The sequence below is a fragment of the Chaetodon auriga genome, chromosome 11 (assembly GCF_051107435.1).
Source record: "Chaetodon auriga isolate fChaAug3 chromosome 11, fChaAug3.hap1, whole genome shotgun sequence".
NCBI classification, from domain to species: Eukaryota; Metazoa; Chordata; class Actinopteri; order Chaetodontiformes; family Chaetodontidae; genus Chaetodon; species Chaetodon auriga.
In genome coordinates this window covers 16,623,255-16,650,596 of record NC_135084.1, presented here as the reverse complement: position 1 = coordinate 16,650,596, position 27,342 = coordinate 16,623,255, and the positions used below count along the sequence as shown (strand labels likewise).

Below are 27,342 nucleotides of genomic sequence, written 5' to 3'. Positions count from 1 at the left end.
ATACCTATATATCTGCAATGAACTCACGTTGGCCTGGCTGATTTGCTCTATTTACAGTTGCCCCTCTGCAATGTTAAATGTTAAATACTCTATTCAAATTGTAGTCGGTCGGAGTCTTGGCTTATCTAATATTGATATTTGAGAGTTTACATATGCGTATTTAAGAGTGATATAGAAATTGTTATTCATTTTTAGCCCTTAAATTGGGGCTATTAGGTATTAAGTTGGAGCTAAATTAACTTGTCAGGTCTCTCTGGTGGACACTCGTGAAATGGAGGCACTGTTTATAAATTACTTCAAACACATATGCCAATACCAATATCTCTGGAAAAGCTACAATCAGCTGATATATTGGTCCTGCTGACACATACTTAGTGTCTCATCGAGAGGCGTATGCAGTACATTTCCAGTGCTTGATTATATTTTCAGATCTATTTTGTTTGAAGCCTAATTTTGTTCTAAATCAACCCTGACTATAATATTCATTGTTACTGAAGGAATGTGTTGCACGTCTTCATCAGTCCCACCAGAAGCTGGGACTTCATTAGAAACAGCAGAGCATTGTTTATGAGGCATTAAACTGTGATCCTGCCTCTGCCAGTAAGTATGTCATTACTGAATGCCCTGCGTACAGCGGCTGGTGGCTGCCAGACTCCAAGCTACTGATTCAAGGCTGCATCCTGCTCACTACAATCATGGTGAGAGAATCTGAAGCATTCCCACCTCCCTTAGGGGAAGCTGCCCCATTTGTAGGGAGTTATAGACTGGACTGAACCGGCCCCTTATGTAGCCCAAATGTGAACATGCAGCAATGCAAAAATCACTTCACTGAATGACAATGAGTGTGAAGCAGGGCTCTGTATATTGCGCACTCATAAAGCAGACCAGCTAATCATTCCTAGATTCATCATGTGCTATATCAGCACCTGCTTGAAGTTATTACATTGCTGGGTTGCTGAGAGCTTGTGTGGTTGTAATATTTCTGCCACAAAATGCACTGAAGGAGAAAATGTGTATCTATTTCAGCGAGATTTCTGTCACATCTGGTGTAAGCAATTGCAGTGGCATTGGCAACAATGGCAGTCTCCCGTTATTTTGATCGCGTTACCACGTTCTCACTTACCGTTACCACTGTGAGAGCGTAGTGTAAACAACCCTCCATAAAACAAACAATTTTAACACTGTGGAGAAGATTACGAGTAAACAAATTGCAGGGATGTGGTGCTGCAACACAGCTTGCCCTTGCGTAGCTGGTAGACTGAGGATGCAGACAAAAGAGGCTTTAATCAATTAGTGAGAAACGTGTCTGGCAGGATTGCATTTTCAGTCTCCCCACGTCTCCTCGCTCCATATTTGCTTGCTTATTTTAGGGATGGCAAAAAGCACTGACCACTTTTAATATTTTATGCCTTGTCCTTTTCTCCCTACCCGTGGTCGAGCGAGGTGGGATTTTCAAATGCTGATGTTGATTATGAGGGGTAAGGTAAGATTTCACCTCCAGAAATATTGTCTTTATTGTCTGCTGTCAGAGAAAAGGATGCGAACGGGGCAGAGCTGAAGAGAACCAGAAGAGGGAATGCGAGTAGAACCAAACACCAGCCATCAAATAATATTTCGGCACAATTCCTCTGCATTACATGTTCCCTCTGCCTGTCACTTTCTGGAAGCTCTGACCTAATTGCCACAGCTTGGTGAAAATTCACAGCTCTCATTGTTTTCTTTCATCTTGTATATTAAGCTGTGGGAGAATATCAATGCTATCCTGATATATGAAAACACCTCGTTCTTATCATTTCCTCATACCAAGAGTAACATACTCATGTCTTGAAAACTGTAATCACAAAGCAATTGACCTCTAATCTAAGAGACTTTTATTTATCTAGTACTAGTTAATGCATTCATTGATAAAAAAAGACTGTCGCATCTCGGCTCCATATGTTCATCTAAGCCAGTCTTGCTTATCTTCGGCTGCAGCTGGAGGTTGGTTGACATTTCCCTGAATCCATTTCCTCATTCCATTTACCTAATATTGTCATTGTGTTTGTCTAGTATGTTACTTTAATATTGTTGTTTCTGTCTACCCTGTATGTCTCAGGTTTCTTTTTTTTTTTTTCTTTTTTTTTTTTTTCAAATTAAGGGTCATTGCTTTAGATTGTAAAATCCTTTGAGTCAAAATTGGGATTTTGGGCTATACAAATAACATTGAATTGACCAGAACACTGGCATCATGGGCACAAATAACCGCCCGAGGCACGCAGTGAGTGTAAACAGGTGTACTTTTTAACTTGGTTCATTGGGATTCTTGATGGTGCCAACAGCCAGCGCCAGTGTTCAGAAAACAAAGTCTATAGTGGCTAAAATAAATCAGCCAAAACCAATAATGGGCAGGCCAGCATCTACTCTCTACCAACAGAAATACACCTCCCTTCTCCACACATTCCTTCTTCCACACCACCTGGCTGCCTGGTTTGCCTGAAGGACCTTCCCAATGGTCATTACAGCCAAAGAAAAAACTCTTGTTTTAACGTGTTATTACTGTTTGTCTATGTATAGGCTTTGCAAGTTCAATAAAGCGTTTGATAACCCAGCCAGCTTTTGTCTTGTTGCCCAAAACCCTCAATAGACTCTCAAACTGATGTCAGCATTTGAAGAGTGCCTCTGCAGAACCATAATAGTTTGCCAGGGGCTTGTTATGCTAGGTGGACTGCAATCTTGCAAAGCAGTTTGTGTTCATTCATTTATCCTAAACCAGTTCACCTACAGTGACCTTCAAGCCGATAAAACTTTGAGATCACCTGGAGGGAACTCATGCTACACAACACAAACACTACACAATTTCCTATTTATTTTTTTCCATTTTAAAATCAGTTTATCAAAGGTATTTACGAGCAAAATGCTCTCAATCAAAATTTACTAGCCTTTCCATCCATCCATATATCTATATTCTACCTCAAGCAGGCCTTGGAGGGAATACCTTGTGGGGCCCGTATGTGCCTGAAAAATGAAAAAATAGCTGGACGTACGTCTCAGAGAGGTTGAAGACCATCTGGGAATCCCCACTCACAATGCGGTATGTGATCGGGTCATTTTCTCTGTCTGTGGCCTGCGGGAAGGAAAAGAAAAGCAAAGTTCTCAAAGATCATATGGTACCATTACAGCTAAAGGTTATGAGATGTGACAGTTGAGCAACAAGGATGCTGGGCTGGAGTCAAAGTGAGTGTACTCTAATGCTGGAGAGTGAAATGTGATAGAGAAGGGAAAAAAACGTAAACTGTGTACCCAAAATGTCACCAGTTTAAAGACTGTTGCATCATACTGGATGCCACATTGAATTCTAGATATTATGCATGTGCCTTGTGTGTGTGTGTTTTTGTATTTGTGGGTCACAGACTAACCTGCAGATTGAGCAGAATAGCTCCTATCCTCATGGCCTCGCTGACTTCCAGGCTGTAGGTGAAGAGAGGGAAGCGTGGGGGGCTCTGGTTGTTGGGCGGCAAAACCTCGATGTACACTGTAGTGATGGAGCTCCTGCCAGAATAAAAAGCACACATCAGCCCACTGACAGCATCGGTTTCTCCTTGACAACCTGTTGAGCCGTACTGAAGTACCCAGCCCACAGCATAGTGAAAAATATTCATAATACATAATCCCACATCAAAGCTCTGTTGTGTGATTGCAGGAAATAAAAAAAAGTCAGCAGGTTTTGGTCACATATCTTTTAAGTGGGTCATTTATCTGATGAGGAATGGTGTTTCATGAGTGTTTGTTTGCACATTCGGAAGTTATCAAACACAATGCGAGCCTTTTATTCATGATTTGATCACAAGCAAAAAAATCAGCTTGCTTAAAATCAGCCACCGTGTTCTCAGGTGTTCACAGCAGCACACATGAAAATGCAACTGACTGCACTGATTATTTATTCATTCATTGTGTGAGAAATCTTTTGTTGAATGGCTATAAAGGTACAAGTACAAATGTACTTGAGGATGATCTGACATGTGCAGTACAATAAGACGTTTGCCTTATATATTGTGTCATTATGTCCAACTGGAGCCTGCTGTAGGTTCTTTCAGTCCTGAGCCATTGAAATGTTCCTTTGCCAGTGTTTGTGCTACCACCAAAGAGGCCACCTCTATCACCTCCATCTGAATTATGAAGATAAAGTGGAGACAATGTATGAAACATGTCATACCAGAATCTCAGCAGTGTTAGATGGAATAAGACTATCTGTTTTTTGACTCACAACAGCTCAGAAACATTACTTCTCCTCAATTTTCTCAATAATTCATAACCCAGAGAAGACTCTCTGTTCCATTCAGAAGCAGAAGAAACACTATGAGCACATCTTGAATTAAGTAAGACTTGTAAAACAACGCATGTTGGTAGCTCCCCTGCAACCTTGAGGAGACGCAAAAATGAAACTGACCCAAAACTGCTCAGAAAAAAGTAACAAAAAGCACATTAAAGAAGAGAGCCAGCATGCCAGGCTACTGTGCAGTACCTTCTCTGGATCTCTGGTGCATTGTCAGAGGCCTTGACAGTCAGTGCGTAAGATCTTCCCACAGTCAGAGTGACACCGGGCGCCACAGTGATGCGTCCAGTGCGATTACTAATGATGAAGTGTCCCTGGGCACCAGCCAGTATCTCATAGGTCACCAGACCATTCAGTCCCTCATCAGCATCTGCTGCTGTTAGCTGGGAGAATAGAGAGAGAAAAAGATACTGATACAGATTTTACAAATAACATGTTTATTTTTATATGTACTTTGTAGTTTTGCAGGGGGAGTTCTGCACAGCTGCCAGCAACATGGTTACTGCATCAGTCAAGAAGTAAATATTTCTCAGTAGGGGGTTGTGAATGACTTCAGTCAAATTGCCGAACTACAGTCGATTGCTTTCGGTGCCCTGTTATCATTTAAGGAACACATTTAGATACATTCATGTACAGATGGGAACAAATGGCTGGCATTTAGTTGAAAGTACATGTGAAAAGTCAGGGTGTTAGAAGGGGAAAGTGCAGTGCAGCAGTGAGGCCAAGGGGGGTGGTTTCCACGGATCTTATCAGCTCTATTATCTAGTCTTGCTATTACTTCCTTCCTAAAGTTTCCTTTTTGAGTACACTGAAAAAAAAACCATTAACAATAAATTGATCATTTCTTGCACACTCTGTTATCAAATGAATTTAGCGGCCACCATTTCCTTCAAGCCAATTATTTAGGCATCCTGCTGCTTGTAATTATGAGACCTCATGGTGTGGCCGGCTTTGTATCTTTAAGGCCTTGAAACTTTAATCCAGGCTGCCCAGACCTCCTTTTTCATGCCTCTGACGTCGGGAGTAAAAGCTGTACCATCGAATAAGTAGCAGCATCCTCAGGGGGCCTGCGGCTCTCATAAACGGTTTATAAAAATCGGTTAAGCGGTCATACCAGACACTCTGTGACCCCTGGCCTCATTTCAGGGAGGGCGAAGCGGCTGGTTTTTAAGACAGATTAAACTTGACCTTTTTCAGCATCTGACATTTTTTTGGAGTGGCTGTGCTGAGAGGACAGATCAACTGCAAGAAGAAAAGATCATGCTCCGACTACCAAGTAAGAGACAATGAAATGATGGAAGTCTCCACCTTAATAGATACAGCAGGAGAGGGTTATGGATTTGCATTTGGATGACCGTGTGTGCATGTATATGTGCCTGCGCGTATCCTTACACATGTCCTGGGCACGTGTGTGGATGCTTGCTTTGGTTGGTTATATGCGTGCGTATGAAAAGAAAAGAAAACCATATCCTTCAAAGCCAGCGCATTAATAAAAATTAAGTAAACAAACCCTTTTTTAAAATCCTCTCCTTTGCACGGAGAGGAATGATGAAATGGTCATCACGGCTGCCTACCACAATAAATTAACCTCAGTCATGACAGCAGCTGATCTACTGAGTAAAAGGCTTCCTGGGCCCGTGTACGGTGGAGGGACAGAAACATTCTCTCCGACTGTCATGACTGCAGATGAGACGGAGGGAACTGTTCCAGGGGTTTGCCTGTCAACACAATGCTCTGGATTGTTGCGGTTACTTGCTTTGAGCATGAAAGGACGTGTGTGAGAGAGATTCTGTGTGATGAGGACAAAGACGGAGGCGTGAGGCGGAGTGCCAGAGCAAGAGAGCAAAAGAAAGGCGAGAGGACATTTGTTGGATTGATTACCTGCAGTACTGTCTCCCCCGGCTGCATGTCTGTGAAGACTTCAACGCTGTAGGAGACCTCGGCAAACGTGGGCGTATTGTCATTTGCATCAATGACCAGGATGTTGACAGTTACTGGGCTACTCTGCTGGACACCATCTGATGCCACCATCTGTAAAAGACAAGAAAGAGAAATAAGTCTTGTGACTTCAGAATCTCAAGGCAAGTAAACATGTTGAACGAAATCACAGGAAAGAGATCTTTTTATCCAAGCTTACGCTTTCAGAATTGTTCTGCTTTGATAGGACGTGTCAAACCGCAACATGTTTCTACCACTACAACGAAGTCACTTACACTTTGCCTTTGTATGAGTTCATTTTTCATTCCCTTAACATTAAAAAAGCTTTTACAGAGATGAGAGGAGAGAGCTTGTATGAAGCCTGCCTAAAGGACAGTTTGCTAACAGAGCAAACTGCATGTTTATTTGTCCCTGGCAGCTCTGATCTCCAGTACTTACTTGGCAAGGAACTAAGAAAATGGACTGAAAGAGCAACAAATGAAGTGTAGGAAAGAAGAAATCTAAACAACAACTGTGGCAGCAGCAAGAAATACATGCTTCTGTGGAGGAAATTGCTTTTCCCCCCAAATTTTGCACTCAGCGCTGAAAGGGAAATGACACGTCTTGCTGGTTTTACTGTACAATATACATCAGGAAGGTGCCTTTAGTAGCAGCTAAACATTCGCAGCGAAGGTGCTGTACAGAAACACATGATAACATATACGACAGCATCTATTTTCTCTCCCATCAAACAGTGTTTTTGTTCTCCAGCCAGCCACAAGATGCCAACACATTTTTTGGATGCCAAGGGGGAGAGCAGATTCGGATTTACTGAGTCATCACAACTGTATGTATAGACACTCCATACACATGTGCAAGCACTGACACATGTCTCTGCACAAACACACACCTACATAAAACAGATGTAACCAGTGTCATGCCTGCCTCCTCATCCCTCTCTTCCTCCTCACACACACAGTAACAGTAGGCACTGAAACAAAACATATACAAAACAATCTCTGAAGGCTGATATTTATCTAAAATTAGATCAGCATGCTCTCTCTCCTTCCAGTCCAGGTTACACAGAGTAATTATAAAATTGATTTTAATGCTAGCGGAAAGACAACATTTCTCTCAATCACAATCTCCAAAATAACATCTTTCTTCAGAGAAGCAAAAGCACTACCTTCAAAACCTCAATGCCGTTATCTACTAATCACGATGTCAACAAGCTTTTAGCAAGGACTGCATTCACTTGTAATGTCTGATAATATAGCCAATTAAGATGATTTCTCCAAGATGCTGCATCTTGTCTTGCAGATCATTTCAACTTTAGAGCTGAGGAGAAACATCTGGCTCATGAGTTGAAGCCACTGCATTGACTCTTGTACTGAATTAGTTCTATGTTCTATAACATTTGGACACAACAGAAAGATGTGAAAAGTCGGTGCACCCAACAAAAATGATGTCACAGGTCACTTTCATTCAATGCTTTTTACATCGCATCTACACAGGCAGAGTGAAAGCAATGTAACACTGCTGATGAAAAAGATAAGACTGAAACATAGTTTAAAAAAAAAAAAAAAACCTCAACTATTCTGCTTGAACTGCATGAAGATGGACCATAAGTTTGACCTCCTCCCCAACAGCAGTGCCTGGCTGTGCAGTGTCTTCCTGCAGGGTTCCTGAGGCAAATGGTACTAAAAAGAGCTCAAAGTGTACATATGTTTGGAATATTTCGAGTATCAGATCGCTTTGCAATTAATGATTTTATCTCTCAACATGATTGTGGTTTCCTATTTTTAAATGAATGTTGGCGTTCCTGAACTGCCTCTGCCATTGTACAAGACTATTACTATTAGAATCATCTCCTGCAAATTACACTTTCCTGTACTGATGTAGGCAAGATAAAAGAGGAGGAGGAGTTGCCAGTATCTTCTCTAATAATTCCACTTGCTCCAAATGTTGTTCTGGAGACTTTTTAAGCTTTGAATACTTTGCATTGGTAATTAAAGCTCAGCAGTCTGCACTAACTGTGATCTGATCTTTCGACGTAATCTACCGACCCCCTAAGCAAAACACCAATGTTTTATCTGAGTTTTCTGATTTTACGTGAATGCATGATAGGATTATTTTACCAGGCAATTTTCACTGTTATGCCATTGACGCTGCTTATACCCTCATAAACAGCTGATCCTGATGTTGAAAGCAACCCTAACAAAACCAGCATTACACCTCAGAATCTACAGTGAACCGAATCATCCCTGCTCAGAAACACTTGGCCCTCTCCAGGGAACCATCCCCACAGAGCTCACTGCTGGTCTTCTGATGCCCTTTAATCCAGAAGAATCCCCTTGAATGGAAGGAGCTATTGTATTGAACTGTTAAACACTGCCATCCCTGTGAGCAGTGCACAGACGAGTGACTTTAGTGAAGCATTCTGTAGCAGCAGTGAAGCTGACACTTAAATAAACCTGTTAGAAACACCATACAGTGGGAAGATTAATAAAACATCAAAAAGATTATGAGTAACCCACTTCAGAACATGAAGGTAGTTGGAGTTCAGTGGGAATGAACTTTTTCACACACTTAAAGACGTATGATGATAGACACGCCTTCTATATGTCTCTTTAAAAGATTAGTTTCACACTTTGAAAGAATATTTATTTGTTTTCTTGCTGAGAGTTTGAGAAGATCATTGTCCTGATGGAAATTTGTCTTGGACAGGTGCAGTATCTGCTGCTAATAGATGAGAGGATTGATACCACGCTCATGTCTGTTCTTGTACAGATTAAACAGTCCAGATATAACATATTTAGTAGTGAGCTTTAGAGGTGCTGGTTTCTTGCCTTTAGGCTGAGCCAGGGTAGCCGTTCCCCTCATACTTCCTGTCTTTAAACTAAGCCAAAGCTAACCAGCTGCTGGCTGCAGCTTCATTTTCATGGATAGATATGGTATCGATCTTTTCATCTAACTCTCGGCAAGAAAACAAATGAACATTTTCCCTAAATGTCAAACAATTCTTTTCAAATTTTGTAATGTCTGATTCGACGGCAGAGCGATTAATGTTACATCACACAATTTTGTCTTGATTGCCCATTTTCAAAGCTTTGTACAGCTGTTTGTGAGTGTTTGAAGTATTTATGACTAAGTTTGATGTTTACTGTACAGTGCGATGTGTATTTGGCACCAGTCTTTCATTGATACTTTACCGTTTATTCTGTTTTCATAGTTTTTAATGGACTGATTGTATGTATGCACTTTGTATTTTACAGATAAAAGAACCAAACCAACCAACAGTTCTAATGTGCCTTTGGTTCCCATTCGGATCTAAATCTATAAATGCACGTCAACAGACTGTTTTACTGCTATTTGACCACAGATAAAGGTCATATTGCTCTAAAAGTGTCAGGTCAGCTTTGTATCCGCAGGTGCCTCTTGGTATAGAGCTAACCTGTGACTTCTATTAATATACACAGAATAGGAGATGTAGGTCACAGGGCTTCAGTGCTGTCATGCAGATAGTTGTGCAGAGTCCGAGGCGTACCGTGAAAGTATAGGCCATCTGCTTCTCCCGATCCACAGGTTTAAGGAGCCTCAGGTAGCGGACTATCCCAGTTGGGGTCAGGCCGAAGATCGTGGTGTAGTCATCCAGAGTAATCTTCACCATGGGGTCTTTCGTCTTCCAACAAAAACATATACAAAAAGAAAAATGTTACCATGGCGACACAAGCGTTTCATCAGCTGTTCCAAGGCCGCAGCTGCGGGGCTGATGTCTTGATCAGCCAAAGAGTTGAAAAAGTAATAGGCTGGCAGGTCCCTCATCTGTCTTCAGAAAACAGTGGGGAGGGAGCTGAGGATGGAACCAGAGACCGATGACTTTTTGACATGATTGTATCAATAAAGAAAGGAAGAGAAGATGACTTCGGCTAAAACATCGTAAACCCATTACCGCCCCTGTTCCTTTTCAGGGAAAAATATAATAAAAAGAGCCATTTACCAAAGATGTGTCATCACTGCTGTGGTTAGACAAATAAACCTGGAGTCCATGGCTGTGAGTCGGCTTCGATTCACGTCCATCAATGAGTCCTCTTAAGAGAGTTTGGTAAACATTAGGACTGGGTGGCTTATTGATTTTGTTATCTCTGTTTCCACTTCACTTTGATTTGTTAATCTTCTCCAAAGACTGAGTGAAGGGATATTTTGAAAGATGAACTAAAGGTAGCAGTCATTTGCTTTGGCTGCGTGTGCGCGCAGGTGTGTTTTCACACATTTAAATATAAACCTCTCTCAGAGCAGTTAGGGTCTGGAAAGCATTCTCCACAGTGGTGGGCAAACACACACAAACATGCATCCTCACACTCACACAGTTTGTTAATTAATCAAACAAATATGTCAAAACACCTCCTTCATCCAACCACACACGCAAAAATCAGTTCATAAAATAAATTCTTTTCAAAGAGCAGGCTGGCATTCAAAGAGAATAAATTGCACAAGATTTGATGTAAGCAAGTGCAGAAAACCACAGCAAATGCATCTGTCTGCATATAAAGAAAGAGAACACAGCACAGCAGAACACTCCAAACACACACTCCCATTAGGACAGAAAAGTCAGTGCACACCCGTCATTACCGGAGGCCTGCTTAGCAGTTAATTCACCATTTACGAAACTTTGAGATAAGAGAAAACATATAATTTCTGTTGTTGTGAACAAACTGGAAAGCTCACAATTGTTTTTTTTTTTTTTTTCCTCCAAAATTGAGTTGCAAAGTTTATAATTGCATGTTGACGATGTCTCCAGCAGTGATGAGTGCACTCACTTCGTTTTCACGCTTCGCAGAGTGATGTATGAATTAACAGTAGGGATGTCCCGAGTCAATCTGCAGAGCAGGGATCAAGCTGATCAAGGTTTTATCAATGGATCGGTATTCACTACATAAACCTATCCAATTCTGACCCTTTGTTTATTGTAGCTTATTGCGCTCCACGAACGTCAGGTGTCAAAACATCAGCATTCGTTTCCATGAATGATATCCACGCTGACATTGTGCCACAGTAAGCCGAAGCGATTAATTTTCAGGTACACCAAACAAACAAAACAAAACAAACGTGTTTAACCTTCAACATTAGTTCAGAGTGGAAATGAAGAGAAGTTCTGTCTCTCTGCCCTCGACAGCCCCACGCTGACACTGAAGACATTATACGAAACACTACGATGCCATGCAATATATAGTAAGAGACCAATTAATGCTGTGATGCAGGTTTAATGCAGAGCTATTGAGCGGTCGAATCTCTTAATTGACTTGGCTTCATTGATATAAATGTAGGTCTACTTTAAGCTATTAAGCGTGCACCGTGCAGCTGTATTATGCAGGAAAACATAAATATTGGATTAATCTCAGCATCAGGAGACACCCAATATTAAAAGGACTCACATGGGCAATTAGGAGCAAAAAACTCAATTGGGACATCCCTAAATTACACTCTGTGTGTGTGTGTGTGTGTGTGTGTGTGTGTGTGTGTGTGTGTGTGTGTGTGTGTCATTGCATCTAAAAGCAGCCCTTTTACCTACAGGTGTTTCACCAGGAACCAGCTACAACAAGGAAACAAATAAAGCAGGAAAATGACTCATGAACTTTCTGTGAGTACACAACACAAACACATGAATAAATGCGGACGTTTAATCAATATTTACACAATGCACTACAAGCGCGTCGTGTTTGTATGCGCACATGCATGGGTGGACGTGTGTAAAGTGGAGACAACAGTGAGCACAGGCAGATAAAGGCACTTTCTTTCTACCTCCTCAATGTCGTTATCCAGTGCGATGATTCCCAGGGGGGCAGTGAGGTTAGAACTGACTGAGATAGTCGTACCCACTGGGGAGGACTCGCTCACGTAGCCCTGATAGGTGGCAAACTGGAAATATGGTGCCTGGTTGTTCTCATCCAGGATCTCGATAATGAGGTCAGCGTAGGCTGGGAGGGGGTGACCGTTGTCCTGTTCAGCCTGAAAAAATAGAAAATGAACAGGAAAAAGAAAAAAATGAAAGAGAGAAATTCAAACATCAACAAGGCTTTAAAGAAGTTAAGAATTTATTTATTTCAGTAATAATGAGTCGGATGACGAGACATTATTAGAGTTACGCTGTCCCAAATCTTATGCAGGCAAAGGGACAAAAGGGAGTCGTTTCTCTGAGTGTCATTTCAATTACAGAAAGTTACATTGACTAAATTTAATCAGGAGCCCACTTAGGATTAGGCCTTAGTAATTACTGGGGTACTTAACGCAAATACCATCATTTGTAGGGGAGCGACAGTAATTAGTGGCTCTTGGTACTCCATCGAATGAGTGACCAACGATAGAAGGAGGAAATATTACTGACTAAGTCTGTGCCAAAATTCACCAGTTAAATAGTAAACAAGTGTAGTAGCACTTGATTTCAGTTTGATCCGTCTCCATAGAACTGAATTCTCTGCATTTCTGCACATCGTCTCCGTTTTTCCTGAAAGCTTGAACGAACCGTGGAGCAGCCTGATATAATAAAATCCCAGCTGACACCTCTTCATCTCTTCAGTGCGTTGATATCCTCGTCTAGAAACAGGCATGTAGCAGCCAGCCATAGACCACAAGTCATTTAAATGTCACTGTGCAAGTCTGCTAAAGACAACAATGTGGCATAAACAGTAAAGTTAAAAAAGCTAAAATCAGGTAATGGTCAGTTCTTGAGAGTACCAGCGATATTCTCCAAAAATCCAATTCCTGCTGCATGAAATCAATGGACTTCCTTAACCTATAAAATATTAACAAATGCTCGAGCATGCAGTGTAACTGAACATAATAAATGTTACAACCCAGCTTACACATAAAGCCCCGGAGCTGTACACACAAAACGAACGAGTGAAACGATTACTCAAAATTCCTATTTGTGTCACGTACAATCAACATACCAAACTATACCGCACGATCACCGGAACGTAAACATTCCTCCCCTCGCACAGTTGGAGGCCGACGTGACTGCTTCCGTAACATAGTACATTACCACAAATCAAAAAATGTGCTCCTCAAACTGCACAAAAAAACTACAGAAGCTGTACTTTTACCCAAGCCGCATCTGACAGCAGCCCAGTGAGACCAAACCAAATGAACATGGTCTGGTCAAGCTGTCGCTGCAATCTCTCCCCTCCTAAGCACATATGTCACTATTGGCTCCCACACTGGGATGCTTCAGAAACATTAAGGCTTTGAAAATACAGATGGAGAGGGGGAGTGAGACGACATCAGTTTAAGCCATGACCTGGAACTAATTCTGCACATTAGCTCGATTTCACTGGGCTTGTGTTGCAGAGTGCCGATTGTAAGAGTGTAGTTCTGCTGCTAAATGTGGGGCCACAAAACTCTTGTTTTCTCTTGTTTATTGTCTTGTGTGTATACCCTATGACTGCATGCTCCACACTTTCTCAGTTTTGGCACATCAAGTTGAGTTTCACTCCAGCTTCACAACTGTTTTGTATTGCAGTGTTCCACTGCATGTTATGCCAGACTATCTTTCCTGAAAATTGGCTACCTTTTCCCCTTATCTGAGTGATAATAAAGAACACCCACACTGCGCTGACCCAAAGATGCAATCTGCTCACACAAACACCTGAGGGAAAAGCGCCGTCATTGACAGAGAAAGCGTGTGTGCCAGGATTTCTTTTTCCTCGACATTCACACACACATTTTTGTCAAAGAGAGAGAAAAGACAGGGTGTAGGATTACAGTGTTCCCTGGTGATTAAGCTCTTTAGCGATGTCCCTATTTCTGGGAGGCAGTACTAAATGACCTGCGCTCCACTGCTACAACACACAGGCCTGCAGGAGATATGCTGCTACCAAAAATCGTTGTTTATCACTCAGTCTTGATCCTCCCGTCCTGACGCCATCATCCTCAAACCGTCACACTGCATCTCTTTGTTTTTATTTCCATTAAAACAGATGTTTTCTCTCCATGTTCATGTGCCTTTGTCACCTGTCTTCATTTCACCCCAGTCGTCTTTGTGGATATGGCTCCATCGGGACCAATCAGGACTTGTGAAGACCAACAGATGTGTTTTTCTGAAACATGCTTGAGTTGCTGCAGCTCATTCCAACATCAGCTTTTTATCTCCTAAAGCATTTACCATGTACACCACATACTGTGCTGCATCAGAGCACTCTCAGGATACCAAAGTCTAATTCTCACTTTCCTGCCCCTCTGAGTCCTTGAGCAATGGTTCCTCCCCCTCTCTATAACGCTGGTAGATAAGGCTGCTTCCACCCTCCACACACATTTCTCTATCTGTGTTGGTGTTTTCCTGCTCCCCCTTTGAACTTTCTCCCCTCCTCCAGCTATGTACAATCTTCCCAAAGACATGTAAAACGGCTCTAATATGATCAATCTCCCCTCGTTTCCTTCCTCTTGTGGAAAGCAACTCTTCCTCTCATCTCTCTGCTCCCCTGCCATCCCAGTAAACAGCAGGTCACACAGTGCTCAGAGGTGTCTAGAGGTTAGTGATGGGTGGATGGAAAGTTCATCTGCACTGCTGCTCTGCACCAGCAGCACCGAGGCAATCCCTGACTCTGCTCTAAATTAGGATTCATGAGAGCACAGCAGCCTATCCTCCCGCTAAGTCCATAAATCATCACATCTTTTTCAGCCCATCTCCAAAGCAGCTAAAGATAAGGTTAATGGCCTTCAGGACTCAGGTTATCTCGGTGGAGCGAGTAAGGGTGCATGCTTAACTTATGGTGATACGAGCTAAACTTGTTGCAGCGTGCACACGGAAAAAATGTGCAAACAGAACTGTTTTGATGAAATTCTGAGGAAGCAGGAGCTTAAGTTTCCATTTTGCATGACTTTAAACCAGTTTTCATGACCAAACATTCCGTGATTCCTGTGTATGCTTGACAAGTAAAATAAATAACCACAATAATCCCAAAGTACATTTTTATACAGTAAGTACTGGTGAGTACTGTAGAGTACGGAACATGTGGAAACGTATTGTGATGATGGGTGGACAGAGCAGTGCGCTTACAGTTACCATGAGGTGTGTCTCCGTTATCTTTGCTGAACTGGTCTGATTCACATTATGTGGAATCCGCTTGAAAATGGATATGAATGTATTAATCTATCACATTTGATATATATTAGTTAATCATATTTTATGAGATAATTATCTCGTCGTTGGCCTTGGGCTTGATTCATCTGTCACTAGTGTTGTGTCTATTGACATCATTCTTTTATTAACAGATAAAAGAATTAGCTTCATATGAAAATATCTTCTTTGTTTGCCTCATAGCGTTTCCACTGGGGTGTTGATAAGCTTTCTATTCTATAGGGATCTCCTTTCAATAATGTAAAAAATCCAGCCGAAACAAGAGAAAAAAGAAACAGTGGCTGCAAAAGCTCAATATCTGTCTACTGAAGCACGGGCTAAGTGATCAGTTCACATCTGACCCCAGGTGGACGCATGATAAATCCACGACCAATCGTCTCACGGCACTGCCTGTCCTCTGTTCAAAGAGCTGAACATTTTTCCACATAATCGACATTATGCCTGATCTTTAAGAAACTATGGAATTTGGCATGCACGGCCAGTGACCTACCAGCCAATGTGCTACTAGCCTACTGTGAGTGTGGGCTAAAAGTGGATCGCTTGTCTGCTCTAGAGTTCATTTCAAAAATATGACCAGGCCTGGAAAACACATTTTTCAAATTTCATGACTTTTCTAGGTTTTCATGATTGTGCAGTGCGAACCCTGTAAAGGTTTTTGGATATTTTTAATCCAGGTATGTTTTTTTTTTTTTTCACCAGCCTAACCGTAGATCTGTGAGCGAACAACACCCACAAATTCTTCTATTTTAGTTTGTAATGCTTCACAGCAGTCTGATGTTGATCCTATTTTGTTCTACTCATGGTGTGACCTTACATTACTCAGTTTGTTGAGGTGAGTTTAGTCACACAGAAAACTTGCCATCAGTTTAGGGAACGTCCTGCCACCTTTAATAACATTAAACCCCCATTCATCCTGATAATGCAAAAACAAAGGCATGAATAATGTTATTGTTTACCTTGATGATGAGCGTGAACCTCTGATACAAGTCCCTGCTGATGGGCTGCAGAACACGCAGCTCTGCAGTGGTTCTGTTCAGGGAGAAATAGTCTGGATATGTGACTGGATGACCTAGAATAAAGAGTAAGATTCACGGATTTGTATTCAGCACACTTTACGATACCATCAAGAAAACCAGAATGATCATTCAGAAGTCAAGTCATGGCACACTGACCGTGCCAAAGAAAATAAAAAGTGTAAAATCAAAGAAGATGCATGATGAACCTACCAACCAGGATGTAGTACAGAATGCCAGGTCTGTCTGATGGGGGCTGTATGTTTCTATCCATGTCCACAGCCCGGATTGAAGGGGTCACATTCAGCGGGTTCAGTTTACTCTGTAACAAGGGGTTGGGGGAGTGAGTCAACAACACAGCAAGAGAAGCAGATACAAACCCATTTATTTTCTGTTGACTGCAGTTGCAGCCTATAGTTGCGCAGATATTGTCTCCTAAAATGACTTATATAATCTTATATAAGCTGCCCAGTGTGCTATATATTCATATTTTGGCTTCTGTGTAATCTTATGTCACGTGTTGTATATTACATGACATTACATGTCTCCTCCTGGCCTGTTAAACATTTTTCTGCTTTTAAAAGGAGATGAGACAAGCTGCTACGATTGGCCATTCTTGAAGCTCACCCCCGTTACTCCTGCTGATATATTCCTCTAAATAATGTCTTTTCTCCATGCAATGTGCTAACATTGCATTTGCTCCTCTGGCCACGAAAGCTGCAACCATGTGCGCTTGCCCCACATTTGTGCTAGCATTTACATAATTTAACCTGTCAGGAAAAGAGAGGCAAGAGTGATTTATTTAAAAAGGCTAATAGGAGTGTTCACGGACATCCACACCAAAAAGGCCACATGCTGAGCCAGAAGTGAGCAAATCATGAAATAAGCAAACAAACAGCTTGCACACTGCTAGGCTCCAATGTACACTTATTTATTGCGCCCAGGTGATGTTTCAAGCACAATTGCTCTTCATCAGACTCACACTGGAGCCCTGCAGTGTGCGAGCTGTTTATTTGTTTATTTCATTATTTGAAAAGGCTGCAAAGACTGAATAAAACAACAACAACAAAAAGAGTATTTCTGATATTTAATTCAAGAGCTAAATTCTGACATTGGCCGGTGCCTTAGCAGTCATAACGTATAGCACAGTGGCCAATTATTAAGCTATTTAATTAACAAGCCAGTGCTGTTAAATTTGTTTCTCATGAACATGCTTCTAAATATGCCTGATACAGTTTCACATCACGGATAATCTGCTTGTGGTGCTGTAGGCTACTTCTCCCGCTCATGCACACTCAAACACCATCAGCACTAATTGCCCAACACTACTGCTACACTTTGGCACCAACATATGGGTAAGTGGGAATATGTTTAGCACATCACATTTATAAATATCTCTTCTCATGCAAAATGCCTCCATATGGCTGATACAGTACGTGTGAGCATGCTAAGAGGCCTGTGCTAAACTTCCTTAGTGTAGACAGGCACATGGCTAACAGCTCTCTGGCAAGAAGAATCCCTCCCTGAGGGGGTATATTTATATCCCTCAGCTCTGGAGTAATCCTTACACCCCTCCCTAACCAGCCCTCTTGCTTTTACAATGTCTGGAGGTGCGCTAAATCAAATCCCCCTAGCTCTGCACAATGATGATTAGCTATAATACCCTCCTCCAGCAGTCATTATCCAGGGGACTCCAGAGCCCACATTATATCCCCCCAGGGCAAAAAATAAATACCGATCAACTTAATAATGCCTGTCTACCCATTGTGATTAATTACAATACACTCATCAATTATGAGAAGACAAATCTCCCCGTGGAAAGATACGTTAGCATAATGGTTTCGCTGCCGAATGGAGAAAAATCACAGATCAGAACAAAACTGACCGAAAACAGCAAAGCAAATGAAAGCCGTTGCTGAAAAACTGTTGTGAAATTAAACGATTTACTGTTTAAGGAAAGTAAAAGGAGGCAAACAGGAGATTAATGCTATGAAACAGACTTAATACACTTAAAACATTGTGGAAAAACTGTAAATCTATGGAGGAGACATTCTAGTGGGAGTTATGTAACCGAATGAATACAGTTAAGGTAAATGTAAGATCACTGCAACATCAGAGCTCATTTTGGGGTGAAGCTTTGGGAGGATGAACGTGTTTAGAGAGGGAAAATGTGGGAAGATGGGGAGAAAGGCCAACATTTTCTCACACTAATGAAAAAGCTTTGGTTTGTGTAGCCGGTGCTCCCAGGTCCTGCATACTTAGCAGTCTGCAAACCTTTTATCATAAATTATACATTACATGGGAAAACTCTAAATGGAAAGTCTGGACAAACAACTGTGACTCACTATGGCTGCTCCCACTCCACCAAAGCCACAGACACATACTCAAGCAGTACATGAACATACATATGAACTGCATAGGCCAAAATCTATAATTGTTGATTTTCTCCACCAATCTATATAGCTCCCACTGTGTCTACTGCAGATATCCCTGTTATCTAATCTCACTCTCTGTCTCAGTACAATCTAATTCAATTCAGCTCAACTCCCATGATTCGAAACATGTCAACTGCGTTCATTTAAGCCACACTCAATCCTATAATTTCATCATGCTGGAGTTGGTGGCACTAATTAATCTATACTGTAAGTTTGTTGGCTAACCTACAATTAACAGCAACAACAACAAGCAAGCTCTGCATCCATGTGAGTGTGAATAATTATACATGCAGGCCTACAATATGGAAGACTTTGCGTTTGTCAAGAGCTAAAACACAGAAAGGAACATTTACACCTCTTTAAGGGAAGAGATGACACAAACTCCACACAGAAAGGAGCCCGGCTGTGATTCAAACCTTCCTGCTCTTACGACGCCACAACACCAACCCCAATCCAGCCCAGTCCTGTAAATCCAATCAAATCCAATCCAGACTGCTCCAATCCAATTCAGTTCAAAAGAGTTCAATCCCAGTCTAGACTGTTGATGAGGACTGTGTTATACAGCTGAGACCCCCAGAACAACAGAGTAAGCAGACCCTGAGTTGAGATTGTGGATTCTGGCTGGTGGGTGATATACTGCAAGTATACTCGACGGCACTTGATTTCGGCTCATCCATTTGCAACATGGCAGCCAGGTCATAAACTTTCTGATAAACAGTACACTGCAATATGTTTCTGCAAACATTTTAGGTGAGCAATAGGCAGAATCTTGAGTCATATTTTATCAGCACGGCCTAGTTTGACACTTTGATCTGATTTTCGCTGGACGGACTCATTTGCATAAAGTAGATTGCTACTGCTCCGTCAACTCGCCGTATCCATCACGCAATGCGCAGGCGGATCTCCTGCACTTCAGAGAAAATGAACAGGATCCGTCGACAAAAGCCCCAGAACAGTGCTAAATGGACCTTGAGGTGAGATTGTTTTATTAATTAGTCCTGTCTGTTTTAGTCCAATTCAATAATTCAGCATAGTTCACTCGAGTTCAGTTCATTCTAATGATCTTTTCATGCGTAGGAACACAGAGTAGATAAAGATTTCTTAGATTAACTGTTCATAGACATACATAATGTTTCCACTGGTGCACCAGTTCTTCTCTACACCTCAGACTCCTTATCTCCGCTGCCATACTGTCTCCCTCTGTATTTTTCTTGCTTTTATGAACTCTAGTGGTATTTAGCTGTCATCCTAGGTCAACTCAGCCTTCAGCTCTAATTGCTGGTCCAACAGACCAGAAAATGCCCCTGGAATTACCATGCTGAGACAAATCACCAAAGCTTAGTCTGCCAGCAGGCAGGGAGGCAAAAACAAAGTGTAAGCAGACAATTAGGCTATTTAACAGGTGTGGCAGAGTTGAACATTTAACACATGCACCGCAACTTCACGTGGCGCAATGTACATGCACACACAGGATAACAGATAAAAACACACGCTGCGGGCATGAAAATACAAATATGCACATACTATTAACAGGAGGAATTCTGTTAAAATGACCTTGTGGCACAGCAGCGTGTTCACACTTGCCTGTCTGCCTGGTACTTACCGGTTCAGTGAATTCAGGGATAGCAACACGGTAGGTGAGAGGGTTGCAATCGCGGGTGTTGTTCACCAAAACACAAGGCAGGAACATGGGGCCCAAGTCGTCACCATCCAGAACATCCACAGTCAGAGTCGTGGTAGCCGTTCGTCTGTTGGGGGGGTATGGAGCACGGTCCTGCGAGATGAAAAAATGTTTTCAATTTCAACCTTCAAACTCCCAGACAATTTACTGCTTTGTGCACTGGGGCCATGTGCTGCTTGAGCTAAAATCAATACAACATGTTAAAACCATGACAGATCTCTGCAGGTGTTCTTCGGCATATATTACAACGGTGGCCGATATGGAAGCTCATAGTCCTGCATTACTTCTGTTTTTATTCTTCATCTGTTTGGCCAAAGAGAAGCAACGACTTGTGCTTTAAGCAGAACATTGTTGAAATATTTTCTGCAGTAAATAATGTGACCTATTTTTTTAATACACTGCATCAATACCAGGTCAGCAAAGGAACATTTGAAAGTACTTTTACAGCAACAAAGCCATAATCACTGCTAAAGAAAATATTTTCTCTTTTAATGAAATGAAGAAAACTCATTTTTCTTGTTTGATAAGTACACCATTTAAAGGTAGGCTGTGTTGAAGCACATAAAACATGGAAACAACTTTTCTTATATATATAAAAACATAAAACACATTTAATTCCATTCTGTGATTTTCTGTATGTTTTGCTACATAATAAAACCTTATCCTTGACAGAGATTATAAGATATTACTCAATGCTTGTCCATGTACTGGAAAGGAAAAGATGTTAAAAAGCAAACAATAAATCCAACATCAGACCGTTTCATACCAGACAGACCAGCACAACTCATCTACATTCCACTGAAGCTGTCCTTCTTAACAAAATTATTCTTGGCAATAAAACATATCTTTACAGCAGTTATCCTTCAATATTCCCCTTGTGGTACTGTTGCTTCCCAGAGTGGTACCCAGAGCAGCACAGCACTTCAAAGATTTGCGATGTCAGTGTAATTGAACTCTTGACACAGGCGGCGCTGAGTTCTAGCAAATACCATGTCTCCTTTCTTTCTCTACTCTGACGTCCTCTTGCAAGAGAAAATGAAATCTCCCTGGAGGACCTCTTGCCAGGCAAAAGGGTTGAGTCTTTTGCTCCCTCATGCAGGAAAATAAGAGAATAGGAGATGGGTTGACTGCTAAATGATTATCTGTCCTGCACTACTTCACCTCTTCCATTTTATAGTATAGAGTGCAATATCTGACCACTGCTTGTTAGGGTGAGTGATTATGTAATCAGCGATCAGGAAGTGCTTATAATGATATAATCATTTGAGGGTCTGTATAGTGAGACTTTCAAACAATAAGGCTTTGATTCATCCAGCACTGTCCATGTAGGAATGAGGAACTCTTAGATCCCCGCCTGCGTGTTTGTAGTCAAATTCTTGGCCAGTGGCTTTGCAGTGGCCCTTAATCAACACACATTTGATGCTGCTTAATAGCTAACAGTAGGGACCAGAATTCATACAGGCATTGTTAGGATTACTTGTTTTACAATATTTTCTCAGTCTCACCCTCATGTTGCCCCATGAGAGCATGAAGAAAAATGCCCTCCCTCAAGTAAAATCCATAATTAAAACAACACTGATATGCAAAGCTGCTCTGATAGACTATAAGCAGTTATCTCAGAACGTCTCAAAGATAGTTTCAATCACTTTCAATGAAAAAAAATTGGATGTAAGTAGTAATGAAACGCTGGAGGGTTCAATCCTCTTGGCCTGATATTGCTGACTGTGAGCAATTAGTGTTGGTTAAATGTGAATTAAACAACTTGTTTGTGTGATGTCCTTACACTGACTGTCAATTGAGAAATCTGTAATTACTTATTAAGCATCTCTCTTAGCAAACTATTAAACACATGTTCAAAACATGTGCCCTTAAAATAACTGAAACATCTGAAATATGGTGGAAACACTGTTATTCTCTCAGGCCAAGAAAAAAATAAGTCCTTGAGTGCTCACATTCTACGCTCCAAATGAAAACAGCTGCTGCCGCCGAATAGAAAGCACATCTTGAAATTTAGTGGTAATAAGAGTTCATGGTCAGTGGTGAAGTGGACAACATTAATCAAAATGTACAAATCAGGTCCTATTCATACTCCGCTAATATTGAGCACTTACTATTCTTACAATCAAATGTGATTGTGCTCGTGCAGATTAGCTCACTTACATTGGCTTGGACCAAAACCAGGTAGCGAGTTCTCTCCTCGTAGTTGAGCCTCTCTGCCAGAATGATGTGTCCTGAAAGGGTGTTTGCAACACTCACTGTTCCATTCGATGCCTGAAAGAGGGAGAGAGTCGATGTGGTAAGACAGAAAGAAAGGAGGATGTGAGCAATAAGTCATGATTGTTGAAGAAATTTACAATGGTGTAGAGGGTGTTTATCATGGCGTGACTTGTCCATATACCGGGTCATTGGGGTTGTAAAGGATGCTGTATTCTATATGTCCATTGGGCCCATCGTCAATGTCCGTAGCGCCGTTATTTCCTGAGAAGCCAGTGAAAATGGTCGTTCCAACTGGTGTGAGCTAGAGAAAAACATGAAAGTGGGGGAAAAGAAAAGTCAACTGCTCAAACAGCCCCCTGTGAGTATAACATCTACTTACAGTCGAGAGCTCATGCGTATAGCTATTACTGTTGCTGCTCCACCCCATTAGTAGACAAATAGAAAAAAAAATATCAAAAAGGGGAAGTTTTGCAGTCAGCAGCAGTCTGAGGGCTTACGCACACTGCTGACAGAATAACAAAAAGTAAGTATGAGAACCACTGCTGTTCCCCAGAGGCTTCAGCAAAGTCCACAGGACCAGGCAGTGGGCAGGAGAGCTTGTTCAGGGGAGACGTTGACAGCAATGCAGAATGACTCACCGTACTGTTGGGGCAGCTGCATATGGCTATGATAACACACTGTGACAGGAACTTTGAACACGCAATGTACACGAGGTGCGAACAACAGAGACTAAAGTTGTGCTTGTCTTGAACTCTGCAGGGAATTATCTCCTAAACTCAAAACACATGACTGCAAAGAAGCCTTAATGAATCTGTGCTGGTTTGTTTTGGAAGAAAGAGGCTGTCCAGTCTGGTGCTCAGTAGATAGTACATAACTGAATACAGAGCAGGCTGCAACAAAAATCCCAAATGCTCTCCTGACCTGCCGGGTTGCATGAACACACATGTGTCAAAGGATCAAACCTGAGGAAACAGAACAAAGGCTTGGTTGTATCTTTCAGTGGTGCTTGGTGCACTAAAAATGTTTTCTCTTGTCAGTGTGGGGGAAAAAAAAGATTGTACAGCCATAGAATTGCTCAAAAAGACAAAGCTGATATATAACAATGATGTGTAGCTAACTAGAAACTAACTACTACCTACCTAAAAGTTGCAAGCAGACAGTTCCTCAATAACACTGAGTCACAGACCACTTTGCCTCTGCAGGACCACAGTTTGCAACAGCGGACTCCAAAGCAAATCTCAGACTTTGATGGTCTCACTGGTAGTATCAAGAAAGACTCTGCACGCCACTACAGCCATGTTTTTCAAAAAATGAAAACTAAAACTTTCTCAGAGTGTCTTTATTTACAGATTCTGCAGAAACCGACAACAGAGAATCGGTCCCTCACCTCGTTTACTGCAACATAGTAGCGAGGCTGCTGAAAGCGAGGGGTGTTGTCATTCCTGTCCCTCACAACAATCCGTACCTCGTGCAAAATGACAGTACCAACCAGCTCATTGGTGCACTGGACCTGCACCACGATGGTGGTGATGTAGTTTGGGGGCTGAGAGAGAGAGAAAAGACAGACTTGTTATTTTAGTATTAACAGTGAGGTTTGCTGTGTATGTTATTTTTTTCCAACATGCAGTCCTCCAGTCGACTGCTGCCATAAACTGTTCAAAATGTTTTTTTTAATCTGGTATTTTGTAATAATAAGAATATATGTGTGTACTTCGTCAGAGATGATAAAATCAAAGCTCCACTGACCTTTGCTGGTTTCAAACAGCAAACAAACACTACACGCAAATTTAGACAAGAGAGATTTAGGCTAAAAATGTCTGTTTATCAGCATCCACCTGATGTTTCTTGGTGGAAAGTATCCTCACACTGAATTCTGAATCTATAATCTAAAAAAAAAAAAGCAAGACTCAAATTAAACTGCAATCCAGTCCTTTTGTTAATTGTTTCCTGCATAATATTGTAGTAGAAAATCATGACTGGTGTTATTCTAAGTTGCACTGTGTGTCCTGATTTTCTGTGTGATCATACAGAGAGCTGCTGCGAGCCCTGTGCCATGGTCTGTTGAAACGTATATTGGACAGCAGCTTGTGTTGCTGCCGCCGCTTTTTCCTCGCACATCATCTGAATTTAGAAACAAGGATGATCTTGCCCTGTGGTATAATGCAGCCTGGCTAGCTTCTCCTCCCCCCTCTTGCCTTCTCACTTCTAAAAGGTTTGACTCCCATTTGCTTCTCCACTGTTGTCATTTCTCCTGTTAATTGGCCATATTTGGAGACATTCCCATTAGTAGCTTCATATCAGCTCCCTCCCCTTAGTTCATACAATTTAACCACACACTTCCATAAGGCTTTCTCTCTCACAGCAGTCACAACACTTTATGCCCACTCATTTTTATTCTCCGTAGGTTAACTGGATACCCTGGAGAACTCAACAGAACACATAGCATACAGACAGAGCGGGTACATTTATTAATTTACTTTATATTTAGCACTAGGGGCGAACTATAACGCTACACTACATTTAGTATCGAAGCCCTTTGTAGCTGAACAGCAGTGAAAAACCTAATGAATTCACATTTGTTATTAAAATGAAGGAGCAATGGGGTTATGGTAGAGATTAAACTGTTACTGTGAGATAAAACTCCAGCATGAATCAAGGTTAAATACCTTACTGTATTGATAACTTTCCCCACAACTGCCATTATCAGTCAAATTTGCAAAATGCTAATTTAGGCTATCTCCCATGACAAGTTTGATTTATCACCTTTCTTATCTGTTCACTGTTTGTGAGCAAGGTACAAAGCACAATGACTGAGAGACAGAAGGAACAGTGATGCGTTCACATGCTCATCCTGGTTGAGATCAGGTTTTTCAAGCATCTCTGGTTCTGTGTTGCGCACCATATCCAAGGATTCAGAAGCCTGCATAAGCTCTTATCTTGTTTTTGAGAAATCTAGATATACCAGCTGAAGTACTCTGATAGAAACCAGGATTCTGTGGCATGTAAACACCTTATTCAGGCTACTCATCATTCTCTTCCAAGCGTGCAATCTTTTGCTACCTTTTGTTCAAAGAGCCAAAATGACTTCACCATAACTGCACAAGAAGTTCATTAAGTTAATTCATTAATGTTCTGAGACTAAAAGAAAACAAGAAACTCTTTGAAAATGTCAGTGTTCCTGTAAAAGAAAAAAACAAAAAACAAACATAACCACAAAATCTTTAACAGCCAATTAAAACAGTTGAATATGCTTTATCACTCCTGCATCATTTGGATGGCTTTCCACTGGCCCCAAATAACAACAAATAATGATGAGTAATTAGTAGTTTTAAATAGCTCAGATAAGAACAACTGACCCTGCAATGATTCACATAGGAACATATACTAAGTGCATATATACAACACTTGATCCTGACCACGAACTGGTGAATACTGGTCTCTAATCTGCAAATGAGCTCACCAGAGAGAAGCAGCATATTCATATGTGATGGAAAATATATTTAATTTAGAAACAGCAGGAAACAAGTCTTTCTCACTTTAGATCACCATCCTTCGAGCTGTACTCACGTCTCTGTCCAGAACGCGTCCAGTGCTGTTAAGGTAGAGCCTCTGCCGTGCTGGTTCCAGTATCACCCAGTAATCATAGTTGTCCAGCAACGTCAGCGAGATGGTTCTGCCTGGGTCTTGGGCGCGGCCATTTATCTGCATGTTTTCCACCAAAACCGTGCCTGTGAAAGCAGAGCAGTCTCCATTTAACACATGTCCATCTTGTAGAAGGGCATTCACCAAAACTGGCTTATTTATTCTATTTTAAAAATGAAGCAAAATACTTATTTGAATAAAGGTTTTATAATATCTAAAACAGTTGTTGTCTAATTTTCTATTCTGTGGAATATGCTTTTTAATCTTCTATACCCATTTTTTTGGTCAAATTTTCAGGAGAAAACCAAGATTTTTAAAATTTACTCCTGCACTGACCACTCAACAGCAGCCTTATTGAGCAGCTGCTTCAGATCTCCACATTTTATGTGCTGAAATCTATAAAATTGATAATTATCATCCCGGAGGGCACCAACACTTTGGGGTTTATATTCCATAGCTTTTAATCAGTGACTGATTAAACTTTGCCACAGCGGCCTTTGGGGACAACCCTCCCAAATCCTGTTAAATCTGATTACATGACTCCTAAGTGGCCAAATTAGTGGATTTATGGAGAAGCTGGTTGACTACAAAAAAAGAAAAAAAAATCCAGTCAGGTATTTTAATTGAGATCAGTGGTGCAAAGAATTAAAAGTCATGCTAAAGAATAAGTACGTCATGCTGGAAATGTCCCCGACGCCGACTGCTTCAAAAATTCATGACAGTTGCATGTATACTACCAATATCGAAAAACACATAAGTAAAGAAGCAAAATATTGCTACATTAAACTATTGATTGATATATTGCAGTTACTCCAACGGATGAAAACTAGAGCAAATGGTCGCAGTTAATCGGTTAATAATTTCTTATTGAATCCAATCAGTCAAAACCAGTTTAGTATCAATTACCTCCTACATACATCTTGTGGGGGTTTATAGATTTACTGATGTGTATCTGAAAAGTATTAGAGAGTCAGAGAAACTATCTACAG

The 27,342-nt window shown here is 41.3% G+C and overlaps 1 protein-coding gene across 5 annotated transcripts in view; it reads right to left on the bottom strand.

Moving 5' to 3' along the window:
* The window catches only part of LOC143327951 (protocadherin-15-like), a 189,550-nt gene that overhangs the window by 74,602 nt on the left and 87,606 nt on the right, over window positions 1-27,342 (bottom strand). For all 5 annotated transcript variants that reach the window (XR_013077775.1, XR_013077778.1, XR_013077776.1 and 2 more), the window contains 13 exons: window positions 26,279-26,439; window positions 24,099-24,254; window positions 22,893-23,012; window positions 22,655-22,765; window positions 20,417-20,587; window positions 16,592-16,700; window positions 16,322-16,434; window positions 12,032-12,238; window positions 9,777-9,911; window positions 6,194-6,343; window positions 4,502-4,695; window positions 3,396-3,528; window positions 3,024-3,103 (listed from right to left, as the gene is read on the bottom strand). Coding sequence is in view for 1 of the 5 variants with exons in the window: in XM_076742656.1 (XP_076598771.1) it covers window positions 3,024-3,103; window positions 3,396-3,528; window positions 4,502-4,695; window positions 6,194-6,343; window positions 9,777-9,911; window positions 12,032-12,238; window positions 16,322-16,434; window positions 16,592-16,700; window positions 20,417-20,587; window positions 22,655-22,765; window positions 22,893-23,012; window positions 24,099-24,254; window positions 26,279-26,439 (1,840 nt within the window). In the remaining 4 variants the exon portion in view is untranslated. The remainder of the gene's footprint in view (window positions 1-3,023; window positions 3,104-3,395; window positions 3,529-4,501; window positions 4,696-6,193; window positions 6,344-9,776; window positions 9,912-12,031; window positions 12,239-16,321; window positions 16,435-16,591; window positions 16,701-20,416; window positions 20,588-22,654; window positions 22,766-22,892; window positions 23,013-24,098; window positions 24,255-26,278; window positions 26,440-27,342) is intronic.